We start from the raw sequence: 13,864 nt of genomic DNA, 5'->3' as shown, positions 1-13,864 counted from the left end.
TTAAAAAACACCTCCTTAACTTTTTTTTTTCCTACTTTCTTCTTTTCCTTCCTGTTCTCCTTCTAAAATTAAATTAACGGTGATTAACAAAGTCTTCTTCCCTACCTATTATAACGGCAGCAAGCAAACTTCTGCCCTTTGCTGCAGAGGGAGAAATTCTTCCGTGTCTATTCTTCCGTGTCTGCACCCCACAAACCTACTGAAGCATCCTTTTTGGCTGATGGAACATCTCTAAGCCTCTGCTTCAAACTTTCTTGCTCCTGTCCCGTGTTGAAAAACAATTCTCCATAAGTTACTTGTGTTTCTGCACATCTTGGAAGCAGAGACAATGAATGCTTTTGTTCTTGAGTATCATTTCAAGAATGCTTGTACAGTGAACAATCGTGAAAGACAGAAGTAGTTCTCCCTATGGAGCAAACAGCAGGTTTGTTTACAGTCCAGGATAATAAAGATAATTTCTCCCTCTGCAGCAAAGGGCAGAGGTTTGCTTGCTGCCATTATAAAAAAATCAAGTTTCCTAAGCTCAGGGAGCTTCAGCTATGACATAAACCCACTGCGTGTGTACGTGTCACCTGGCCGTCATCATATCACCCTGTAGTAACTGGAGCATGGGGAACTAATGCAAAAAATGACAATACTCTGGCTACTGTTATTACTGTGAGTAATAAACTGCCCTTTGTTTTCTGCCAGCGTCCGTGAAATTGTGGCCAATTTTTCACAGTTCTTGACATCTTGTTTCCCCAGTTTCTGTCCTTCTGCTTTATAAGATCTTCTCCACCCAGATCCCTTAGATGATGACTAATTTGGTTGGTATATCTTTCTTTCAATTCAGTTTCTCTCCACATTTCTGCCGCCTTAGTTGACCTTTCTGTCTAAGGTTCCCACTTCTCCAGGAAAAAAGAAGGTCTGATTTAATGATAAGTGAGAATAAATTAAAGGCAGAGGGACAAAAAGGATGAAAGAGAAAGTACGAATACAAAGGAAAGTGTAGGTTATACATGGACTATGGGCCCATGAGAACCCATACGACAGCTGGGTTTTCAATTCTACTCCAATTTGAGACATCACTGTAGAGACCGATTATGTCTGGGGGCTGAGGAGCTGCATTACTGGGTGGGGTGCCCGTTCAGATAAATACAGTTAGTGATAAAATAATCATTATTTCTTCCTTCAGAGAGTTCCAGAGGAATGAGCAGTAGCTCTACATGTAGAAATTTACTAAATGTAGATTTCCAAGTCATGTACCCCACAGATTTTGATTCAGTTGAGTTGAGTGGGGCCCCCAAATTTTTCATTTTCAGTGAGTTTTTTGGTGAATCTGCTAAAGTTTGTCTACAGAACATTCTATGAGAAACTCTGCCCCAGACACTGCCTCTTGATCTGGTATTACGCCTATTTTCTCAGTCTCAAAGAGATAGTTCAACCCCAAATATATAGATTAGTCAGTGACAAATGTTAGTTGATGGCAGTGATTTGCCCTGGCAGACACTCAATTGCCAGGTGTGTTTTGATAGTTATTTTTTGGCTCATGAAATTGAAAGATTCACATTAATATGAAAAAAAACCTGCTTAAAGTGTTTTAGATTATATTTGGAATGATTCCTTCTTTTAATGAGGTATACATTATTAACAATGGCTATATCCAGAAGAGTGTATACATAGAATAAAAAAAAAAAAAAAAGGAAGCTGTAACTTATCAATACCTTTGGTAAATACTATTATGCCAAAAGTATTTTATTTGAGTAATTTAAATAATGTAAAAATTTTTGAAGGACTAAGGGGGTATTTTAGAAACGTACAGGCTATTTCAGTTATCACTATTGAGATCATAAGATATAAAATAGGATATTAGTGAAAAATATCTTAATCATTGTTTGAGATGCATTTAGAGAGGGTGTACCATGGCATTGGTAGTTCTGCAGGTATTTCTTAATATCCTAACTTCCTACTAATGATACACTCGGGAACATTCTTTATTCATTTTCTCAATATTTTTCAAACGAAATAGAATTAAATGACCCAAGTAATCGAAGTATCAAAGCACTAGCTCTTCTCTTTGAGTACAGACCAACATACTTAATTTCCATTGGGTTTGATTGGGAGTTTCTTGCTTCAATTTAACCAGAATACACCCAGGTGAAGCTCACGAGAAAGAAGAAAATGCCATGTATCTACAGTACTCTAGATATAAAGGTACCATACTTTACAATGCCGGAGACTACCATGATATTGGAAATGTTTCCATCTGTACATCAAACTGAATTATCGTGGGATTACTTGGGACAACTAATGTTACATAAAACAATTTGGTCAATCTTCTAACATGTCCACAGTTTCACTGTCAATAGGTGGTCTTTATCAATAACAGCACCTCTTAAAAAAACAGCAACATAAATTTCAGACAGTGTATTTCAGATGTTTATCTTTTCTTGAAAGTTATGCTGATAAAAGATGACAGGACTTACAGTTTACGACAACTTTTACTTTTTTCACGTCTGGGAATGACACATCATTTTCCGCACTGCATTCGTATTCTCCAGCCTGGTCCCTTGTAATTCCATAAATGTCCAAATATTGTCCATTTTCAAATGGTTTTGCTACAAGAAAAAAAGTACAGCATGTTTAATTATAGCCGCCTGAGGCTTCATTCAAATAAAATAACAATCTCATGTCTTCCTATTAGATACTGCTGACAAAACAATCCCAAGTGAAACTGGGGAATTATTAAACCCTTTGTTCTCCTATGTTCAGAGGAAAAGTCAGAGAAAAAAGCAGAAACTGAACAAGGGATACTATAACAACTGTTTCCCCAGAACAGGATATACATGTGTTCTTTTTAATTGATTGTGGTCTCCTAACCTCGTCACACATCAAATAGAGCTCTGCACATTTCTGTAATTGAGTTCAACAACCTTCTAGCAGTGTAGATGAAATTCACTAATATGGCTTGGTACATATTGACTTTTATACAGTGTAAGCTAGCATCTTGACACTTAACCTAACTAAATGTTGCTTTTCTTTTGGGGAAATTTCATACTCATTCCCAAGGTTTCAAGCCAGATGGCTTGATAAGAGTATAGAAATACCTTAAACCATTGCCACATTTCAGTTTCCCAAAATTACTATTTTTTTACGAGAGGCACACTGCATATGCTATATATAACTGATATGATAAACCTCAGAAACAAGATATGATTCTCAAACTAAGGGTTAGGTAGTTATAAAAACTAAATTAGCTTTATTTTTTAATATTCTAGGAAAAACATACTTATTTGACTAAAAATAGCACTAGAGTAAAAATATAAAGACATAATCACAGATAAATATGCAAATGAATTAAATTTGAAAAAAATACTCTTTTTTGAAATAATAGAATTTGTATTTGTTTGAAAGCAGAGACTCTTCAGGCAGGAAGGATCCTGATTATCAGAGATACGCAGGGGAAGAATGGGCCTCTGTGAATTTCCAGAGGGGGGTCTCTTCTCCCTCCTTACACAGGTCTTGAAAAATCACATTTCACTGCATACCAAAGAGAATTGGAAAATCCCATTAAATGGTCTGTTTTGAAAAGTCAACCTTATTTTTGTTTCCACCTTACTCTCTTGCCAAAACTACTATAAAGCTGTAGAAATTAGAAAACTAGTAAGAAGATTCAGTTTTATAGGAATAAAGTATTATGAAACTTAGGTATGGTGCTCCAAATCAAAAATCTTTATCAATTAACAAAAATGTTTTTCCTGTGGGCTTCCTTCTCTGGGCCTATATTAGTCACTAAACTGCTTGCCATCAGGTAAATATGACTTGGTTAATTGAAACCTGTAGTGTTTAGAATACATATGATTAAGTAATTTCTCCATTTATCTGGCTGACCCTAAGTTGTACACAGGAAAGAGTTATACTTCTAAGATGATAGTTGGCTGATATGCTATTTCAGGTATGCCGAGGTGAGTTTACAAAAGCAGCATGTGTCTTCGAATCCATATTCTTAAAATCTGATTTTATAAGTATTTTTTAGCTCAACCTAATGCCCTTGTATGACTCCATCCACTAATATAATATTTTCTATTCCTTCCTTTTTATCTTATTTTCACCCTTACAATGAAGATAATCTAGGTTTAAATGTGTCTATAAAAACTATTGAAACATAGGGAGGACAAAATCCTTATTCACATTCAAGAATTTTTTTTCTTTTTTTTAAATCTTTTTTAATCTTTATTTTTGAGAGAGAGAGAGGGAGATGGAGGGAGACAGAGTGTGAGTGGGGGAGGGGAGAGAGAGAGGGAGACACAGAATCGGAAGCAGGCTCCAGGCTCTGAGCTGTCAGCACAGAGCCTGACGCGGGGCCTGAACTCACGAACTGCAAGATCATTACCTGAGCTGAAGTCAGACACTTAACCGACTGAGCCACCCAGGCGCCCCCCATTCAAGAATTTTTAAAGTATAACTTGAATTATAAGTAAGGGATATTAAATGAAAATTAAAGTATGGGTAAAATTGATATATTATACCATAATTAAATAACTTAGTTGGCCAGTAAAAAATGAAGACAATCATTTATAAAAAGGTAAAAAAAAATTGTGAAACTTTTTAAAAACAAATTTAAAAGGGTCTAACTTATTTTCAATATTAAATTGTTACATGAATATTCCTATTTCACATCTATTGAATGTTCATCCCTGGGATATATATCTATAGTCAGTGGTCTGAAAACATCATTGAAAGATAGCTTTCAACTTTGAATTTCTGATAGGGATCACAGGCTGGGATAGGTCCTTCTAGCCTGCTGTCTCCTTAGACATTTCATCTTTCTGCTGCCAGGACACTTTATCTTCCAATTCACCCTGATAACTTCTCATCTTTCAGGTCTCTGAATAAGCAATATTTCCTCATAGAAACCTGTCCTGATTTAGTCACTACTCAATCTAATAGTTCCATGTTACATACTTTCAAAAATAAAACAAAAAATCCTGCACTAATGTTATGTGGCAAATACATGCTTGCTATTGTTTACTTATTAGGAACTCTTAAATTAATTCTCTTTTTGTTATACTATAAGTTCTGTGATATAAAAGGCTACATCTTACTCCACGTTTAATATGGGCTTTGTGACATTTGTTGACTATATCATTAATGAAAGATAACATGATAGAAAGTCCATAAAATATAACATTTCATTTTCTCTACCTTCTCCAGCAGATTAATTTTCTTACTCCAATAATTATTAACCATGACATCCGGAAATAAAAATAATAATATTTACCTGTTATTGATTCTTTATTATGTGTACAGTACCATGATAAATGCTTTTCATTATGAATTCCTCAGTTAACCTTAGATACGTGTATCAGGTAGATTCTGTTATATGGAATAAAACTCTATATGGTTAAAGACGTTAATATCTTGTTAATGGACCTAGTGACAGATATGAAATTCAGAATTCCAAAACCTACGTGCCTGATCTGTATCCCACTGAAATGCTGCATTAATTTTTTCATTTGTAAATGGTAATAATTAAAATGCTTAGTGTAAGAACTAAATTAGGGCATATGTGTGTTGTCCTTCCTCTTAGAACTATAAAGCACTATCTGGATGCTAATTTAATTTTTGAATTATTAGTTTTCCTTGTATTACTTTTCCGTAGCTGCCATAACAAAAGACCACAAATTTACTTGTTTAAAACCATATGAGTTTATTATTTTCTGTAGAGTAGAAGTCCAGCACAGGTCTATAGTAATTGGAATAAAGGATCTTCCAAAAACATTCATGTCCTCAGCTTTTGGGTCTGTGACTCTACTAGGTTTCATGCAAAAAGGGACTTTGAAAATGTGTTAAGTACCTTGAGATAAAGAGACTATAGTGGATGGCTAAGTCTAACCACATGAGTCTTTAAGTGTAGCAGGTGGAAGGGTGGGTCAGTGAGATGTGACATGAGAGGACACTAGTGCTGACTTTGAAGACGGAGAAAGTGGAACATGAGCAAAGGAAAACTCTGTTCTCTGGAAACTGGAAATGGCTCTCAGCTGATAGCAAAAAATTGATTCTCTAGAGCTTAAAAAAAAAAAGAACACATCTCATCAATACTTTGCTTTTAATCCAGTGAGATCCAGATTTCTGAACCATAAAGGTATAAAAGAGAAGAGTTTTAAATTAATTTTGTAGTGATTTGTTATAGCAACAATATAAAACTCAAATAGGGTCTCCTTGGACTAAAATCAAAGTGTCAGCAGTGCAGGATCCCTTTCTGGAGGCTCGTTTGCTCATTCAGGTTGTTGGGAGAATTAAGTTTCTTGCTCATGGTACTGAGATTCTCATTTCCTTGGTGGAGGGCTATTCCTAGCTTCAAGAGGGTCCCTCATTCCTTGGCTCATAGCTCCTTCCAAGCCAGCATATGGTGGGTCAAGTCTTCTTCCATTTTGAATGCCCACTGCTTCTTCTCCAGTTGCATCTCTCTGAACAGCTCTTCTGCCTTCCTCTTCTAGTTTTAAGGACTCATGTGATTAAACTGAGTCCATCTGCCCAATCCAAGATAATCTTCTCATCTCTAGTTCTTAACTTCAGTCACATCTGCAAAGTCTCTTTACTATGTATGGTAATGTAGTCACGGGTTCCAGGGATTGGGACATGGACATCTCTGGGGGCCTTTATTCCACCTACCACACTTCTTCATTAGACTCTGCAATTATTTTGCACATACAAATTGTGATTTGCCTATAATTTCCAAAGATAGTGGGAAAAGAAAATGTATGGTCAAATTGATAAAGTTGCTGAGCTCATTACTACCTCTGAAAAATATGAGTTAAGTTCAGAAAAATAAACTTAATTAAGACATTCCTTTGGAAGCAAATGATTTTCAGGAGAATGTAATGCAAATCTAACAGGGAATGTGATTCAGGGGTGTTGTTAGAGCACAAAAGTAGTGGGGTTTGAAGAAGCAATGAGAGGAGGGTGTATGGGCAGATAAATTATAGAAGCTGCCTACTGAAATGACTGCAACAGAGGTTTCAGAAGCAAACAAAACCCCAGTGAATAAAAACTCAGCGTTTTGATTTGTTTTGTTGCATATTTATGCATATTTAGTACCAGACAGTACTAAAGGAAAGTTCTTAAGTCAGCTCACAATAGTTTCATTCCTTCCTGCCTGGCTTCTCTCCTTCCATTCAAATGGCATTATTTGTGCCAAGATCACTGACCAGTGGACAAAACTGTTTCCATTTCAAAGAGCTTATCATTTATTATGGAAACAAAAGTATAAGCAGGCAATTTCAGTAAAGTAATAATAGTAAATATATTTGAAGTAAATGTAGATCCTATGCTGTTATAATTGTGCTGTTAAAGCTTCAAGAAAAAATTGGAAAAATTTGGTCAGGTGAAAATAATTGTAGTGCTACAGGTAAAAATGTAACAAATTTGAATATTTTAATATTTTTTTACATTTACTTATTTTTGAGAAACAGAGTGAGACAAAGCATGAGTGGGGGAGGGGCAGAGAGAGAAGGAGACACAGAATCTGAAGCAGGCTCCAGGCTCTGAGCAAGCAGTCAGCACAGAGCCTGATGCGGGGCTAGAACCCACGAACTGTGAGATCATAACCTGAGCCGAAGTCGGACACTCAACTGACTGAGCCACCCAGGTGTCCCACAAATTTGAATATTTTAAAGTATTATATTAAAAATAACTCTGGAATTCTGCTTCCACGTACATTTAGGAACAAAAATCAGACCTACCTTCTTGCCATAAACCACTAGAGAAATGGGTAAAATACATAAAACATCTCTTTTCAGACATTAGACAATAGGCGGCACAAGACTGATCCCGGAAGCAAATAAGGTGAGCCCCAAATTGATCTCCATAACTTGTATACATAGGCAATTTTCAGACCCTAGACTTAAGAGAACTTTTTGAAAACCAGAGCCTAGTAATATTGAGTTGAGTGAAGAAAGACTGAAGTTCCAGTAGACCACAGGGGCTGGATCTAGTGGTAAAGAGTTCTGAAGAGATGTAACATATAGGGACAAAAAAACACAACACAACACAACAACAACAACAACAACAACAACCACAACAAAACACTAGAGAAATCAACATGTGCTTCCTTGTCTTTACTTCAGACTAGGCTGTACATGCATCAGGAGAAATCTCAAAACATTTGAAAAAAATAACTGGAGATTTTGGAAGTCGTGGGAATAATAAAGAGTGAAAATCAGTTAAATTAAAAATGGACAATTAATAGAATTAATGAAACCAAAAGCTATTCTTTCAAAAAAATTCATTGAAATGTATGAAACTTAGAATAAAAAGAAAGACAACACAAATTTCCAGTTTCAGCGATGAAAAAGAGAACATTGCTATGGTTATAAGAACGACTGAATGGCCACTAAGCAAATATTAAGAAAAAAAACTACCTACCATTTAACTCAACAATTTCAATTAAATGGGCAAATTCCTTGAAAGGCACAAAAATTGAAACTGATTTAGAAGAAATAGAAAATCTGAATATTCAATATATATCCAATAATAAGAAATTGAATTTGTAATTTATAAAATTACCAACAAAGAAAACTAAAGGGTCATGTTTATTAAGACTGTAAGAAAGAGGGGCACCTGGTGGTTCAGTCAGTTGAACATTGGAACTGTTGATTTTGGCTCAGGTCATGATCTCAAAGTTTTGACATGGAGCCCTGCATGGGTCTCCCTGCTGAGCATGGAGCCTTCTTCGGATTCTCTCTCTCTCTCTCTCTCTCTCTCTCTCTCTCTCTCTCTTCCCCCACTCCCCCTCCCCACTTGCACTGTCTCTGTCTCGCTCAAAATAAATAAATAAACATTAAAAAAATTTTAAGAAAGAATTAATACCATATATACAAATTCTTTCTGAAATGGAGGAGGAGGAAATCTCCCAACTCATTTTATGAGGCTAGCATTACCCTTAATATCTAAACTAAAGATGTCAAAAGAAAGAAAAAAAAAAACCCTCATAAGCATAGACACAAACATACTTTATCAAATATTGAGTAAACAAATCCAGTAATATTTAAAAATGATAAAACATCACAACCAAATATGGTTCATCCCAAGATTGAAAGGCTGGTTGTACAACTGAAAAAAATTAAACAATGTAATTCACCCTATTAAGAACAACAACAAAAATATGAGTATCTCTAGATGCAGATAAATCATTGAAAAAATCAGTATTCATTTATGAAATAAAAAGTTTCTGGAAACTGAGAATTGAATGATACTTTCTCAACCTAACAAAAACTTCTGTGAAAACCCTATGTCTGACCTCATATTTTATGATATAAGGGTAAATAGTTTCCCATCCAAAATGAGAGGCAAGGCAAGATTGTCCACTCTGATCCATATCTCACGTCTTTATAGAGAAAGTAACTCAACAATCACCATTGCCCTAAATGTGAATCACAAAACTATAAATATTCTAGAAAAAAACAAAGGAGAGAATCTTGGGCTAAGCGTACTTAGATATGATACCAATAGCACAAGCCATATAAGAAGGTGTTGATAAACTGAATTTCATCAAAAGTAAACAATGTTTGCTGTGCAAAAAACACCATTAATAAATTGAAACCCACTTAATGGGTGAAAACATTGTAAATTACATATTAGAGAACTTGTATCCAAAATATACAGGGACTCTCCAAACTCAGTAAAAACATACAATCTAATAAAGAAATGGACAAAAAATTTAAACAGATACATTATTGAATAAAAATACTTAGATAGTAAATAGGTATGTCAAAAGATAATGAACATTATTAGTCATTAAGAATGTTAGGAAAAGCGGAGCACCTGGGTGTCTCAGTCTGTTAAGCCTCAGACTTCAGCTCAGGACATGATCTCAGGGTCTGTGAATTCAAGCCCACCTGTTGGGCTCTGTGCTGATAGCTCAGAGCCTAGAGCCTGCTTCAGATTCTGTGTCTCCCTCTCTCTCTGCCCCTCCCCCGCTCAAACACTGTTTCTCTCTCTCTCTCAAAAACAAATAAACATTTAAGAAATTTAAAAAAAAGAATGTTAGGAAAAAAATCAAAATGACATTTTGCTATATATGTATTAGAATGGCTTCAAACAAACAAACACTGATTAGTGCTGACAGGAAGCAGAGTACCTGGAGCTCTCCTATATTGCTGGTGGGATTGTAAAATAATATAGTCCTTTTGGAAAACAGTTTACCAATTTTGCATAAAATTAAACATGCATTTTACTACGTTACTTAGCAATCTCAATCCTAGAAAAATGCAAACTTATGTTTACACAAAAACTTGCATACAAATGTTTATATTAGTTTTACCAACAATTACTAAAAAGTGAAAACAACCCAAAAGTCACTTTAACCAGTGAATGAGTAAACAAACTGGGGAACATCCATATAGTGCAATACCATTTGCCAATCAAATTATTCATATATACATAACACGGATGGATCTCAAACACATTTTACTAAATGAAAGACACTAGGGTCTGATGGTTACATGTATGGTTTCATGTATAAGACATTCTAGAAACAACAAAGCTGTAAAGGCAAAGGACATCAGTTTTTGCCAGGGTTCGGAGAGGGGAGGGTGGTTGACTACAGGAGTTTGGAATTTCTTAGTCATGAAACTGCTCTGTATCTTGACTGTGGGTATGGATATATGAAGATGCATTTGTCAAAACCCATAGTTTTTGTACTGCAAGAAGTGATTATTTTATGTAAGTTTAAAGACAAAAGCATATTGATATTCTACTACACATCCACTAAAATGGTCCAATTAAAAAAGATGTGCAATCCCAAATATTTGTGAGCTGGTAGAGCATATAGCACAGCTCTCTCTTAGGAACTCACATCAAAATCCCTCTTTTCCAGTCCTTTCAGTCCTTCAGAGAAGGAGAGAGTTCTACGAATATTCTAATTTGGTTCTTGGTTAATCACATTTTAGAAGTTCCATAGAGGTGATGTGAATTACACCTCATTTTGCTATCTGTTGCCTTAGGATTTCAGCTGAAGGTTCCATTTTAGCATCTTATTATATTAGCTTTGTGACCTAGGGCTTTCTGTGAATAATATACTCTCTACTCTAAGGTCTGGCCAGAGAATAGAACTTTGACTTCTTTGGTGTTTAATTATTATTACAAGTTCACATACAGAAATAGTACTCATAAAAGATTACCTGAAGGAAATCCATTCATTTCTTTAGCTGTTTAAAAATTTTCTTTTCAGAGTTAGTTGGTATGTTAAAAAAACTGTACACTCTCACTACTTTATTTTGGTTCCTACTGAATTTCCTTTACAAGAACTCGCTTTGGTGTTACTGCACCCGTCCTCATTGACGGACATTATAGGAAAGGCCATAAGAAACTTCCTATTACATTTTTATCAGAAAAGTTACCGAGGCCCTGCTGCTATAATCAATGTATTGACTTTCTGAGTACCCATGAGAGAAAGTCTTTGTGCCTCTTAGTACCAGGAAAGGCTCTGCTTCTGACATCCTAATTTGCTTTGATATTATGATCCATGATCTTATAAACTGTTTCTCTTTTTTTCAAGGAAGCTAGGAAATTTCAAGCCAAGATAAAGGAAAATATACTTTTGATGTCTCTATGCCTAATGGTGTTTTGAGGATCATTACATAATATGTAGGCAGATCGGGATATCCAAAGCTATTTGGAAAATAGCTATATTACATATAATGGAACAGAACTGTGTTAAAATCAAATAGATTAGATGATTTCCTATGGGATATTACCATATCTTACTTTGTGTACAAGCAGAAATGTTTGCCCAGCATTCAGAAAACAAAGAAGCATGGTGTCTAATAGGAAGGCTATAATAATTTGAACACCACTTAGAGATCATCAAAGAGCACTTAAGTGACTAATCATGGTGACGCTTCTCAAAGTCATTTTGCATTTTGAGGGAGTAGACATATAGCCATACCTATTGCAAAATGTGTTCATATGGATGGTCTTATAAAAAAAGAAGAAAAAAAAAAGATATTTTATGACAATAATAGAGAGGGAAGTAATTAAGAATGTGGGCTTTGGAGTAGTAAATGCACTAGGTTTAGTGTGATCTGGGTCAACATTTTTAACCTTTCTCGGGGTCAGTTCTGTCATATGAACAAAGAAAACAATATCAGCTTCATAACACTATTATGAGCACTGAATGCAAAAATATGTATAAAGCCCTGCGCAAAATCCTAATAAAATTAAAATGAACATTTTTATTGATAAAATTAATGAAAATAAAACTGAAAATACGATGTATTGTTCAATGCCTATAGTGTTTGTATTGAAGAAGTAAAAATTATGTTGTCAAATCCCATAACATAACTTGATTTTGTTAAGCCAAACCCTACAGAGCCTGAAATGCACTTCAATAGTTTAAAGTAAAAGAAACAACTCATATGCCTATCCCTATCAGGAAGGGATCTTATTCATTCAGCAGAGCACTAACAAAGGCTTTCTAACTGCCATCACACCATTTGGATTAGGTGACTATTTTTCTGGCCTCTCTATATTTGGCAGCTTGAGATGCATTTTCCCTGGAAAATAGTGATTCAATCTGCAATGGCAAGTTTAGTCATTGTTTTTCATTTCTGCATTTAAATGGGGTGGGGGGGTGGGGAAGTGAGATAACAAAATTTACATTATCCTGGGGAAGAATTACCCTTCTATCTCCTTTCCAGCCCCACCCTTAACACACATACTTTCTTCCAGAGGGGTAATGACAAAAAGGGAGTGCTTGCAAAAGGAACCGGCTGTTGTTGTTTACAGGTTGTTTGTAGCTAGGCTCTGTTCTGACCAGCTTGAATCCATTACTTGCTATGTATTATTTACGTCTCTATGAACGGAGCCATATGTTACTGGCCTACACCATGTGAAACCTCTATTATGTTCCATTTGAAAGTATTGTAACTTACCTGAATGAACTCGTCAACATATGCTATAGTCTAATAAAACTGTCTTCTCCAAGTGACAATAGCTGCAGTTACAGAAGATTCAACTGGGTATCAGGAAATACTGCTTACGCTTCCACTGTGCCTATAACTCACTGTATGGCTGTATATGTCCTTCAACATATTTGTTCCTTAGTTTTGCATCGTGCAAAATAAGAATTGTTTTGTTCCTAGTATTACTCTTATTGAGTCAATTCCAGTTATGGACACTGTTTTGTCATCTGAAACAGCCCAGTGTCTATGTAGATCTGTAGAGCTAATCCTAATTATGTGCCATCACTCTATTATATTTTAAAATACATCATCACTCATATATTTAATATACATATAAAACTTAAAAATATACATTTTAATATTTTCATCAAGGACAAAGATTTAATCTACTACTACTTTTTAAAGCTGCACTTCATATCAAATAGTACTTTGTTCCAGAAAAAAAAAAATCTTCAATGAATGTCTTTTGACTAACATTGTTGAATACTATGGGCTGAATTGTGTAACCCCAAAGAGTCACACATATGTTCTGCAGTGCTTCAGGATGTGATCACCTTTGCAGATAGGGTCGTTAAAGCAGAAAGTAAGTTAAAGTGGGGGGGGGGGCCTTAATCCAATATGACTGGTATTTTATAAAATGAAGAAATTTGGATATAGGCACGCACAGAGGGAAGATGCTGTGAAGCCACCCACGAGAAGATGGCCATCTACCAGCCAAGGAGAGAGTCTGGGAACAGACCCTTCTTCGAAGCCTCAGAACCTTCGGAAGGAACCACCTGTCAGCACCTTGACTGGGGACTGTGAGCCTCTAGACCTGTGAGAATATATATTTCTGTTGCTTGCACCATATAGTCTGAGGTACTGCATTATGGTAGCCCTAACAATCTAGTACAGATGGTATATGAAGACAGAAACGGCAG

General features: G+C 35.5%; 1 protein-coding gene across 3 annotated transcripts in view; it reads right to left on the bottom strand.

The window, feature by feature from the left end:
* Nucleotides 1–13,864, bottom strand: part of NEGR1 (neuronal growth regulator 1) — an 855,325-nt gene that overhangs the window by 275,035 nt on the left and 566,426 nt on the right. For all 3 annotated transcript variants that reach the window (XM_060626826.3, XM_060626825.2, XM_060626824.3), the window contains exon 4: nucleotides 2,466–2,597. In XM_060626826.3, the coding sequence (XP_060482809.1) occupies nucleotides 2,466–2,597 (132 nt within the window). The remainder of the gene's footprint in view (nucleotides 1–2,465; nucleotides 2,598–13,864) is intronic.

Source organism: Panthera onca, chromosome C1, assembly GCF_046562875.1.
Source record: "Panthera onca isolate mPanOnc1 chromosome C1, mPanOnc1 haplotype 2, whole genome shotgun sequence".
Classification (NCBI taxonomy): Eukaryota; Metazoa; Chordata; class Mammalia; order Carnivora; family Felidae; genus Panthera; species Panthera onca.
Note: the sequence above shows the minus strand (reverse complement) of the source record. Positions and strands in the feature narration are given on the sequence as shown.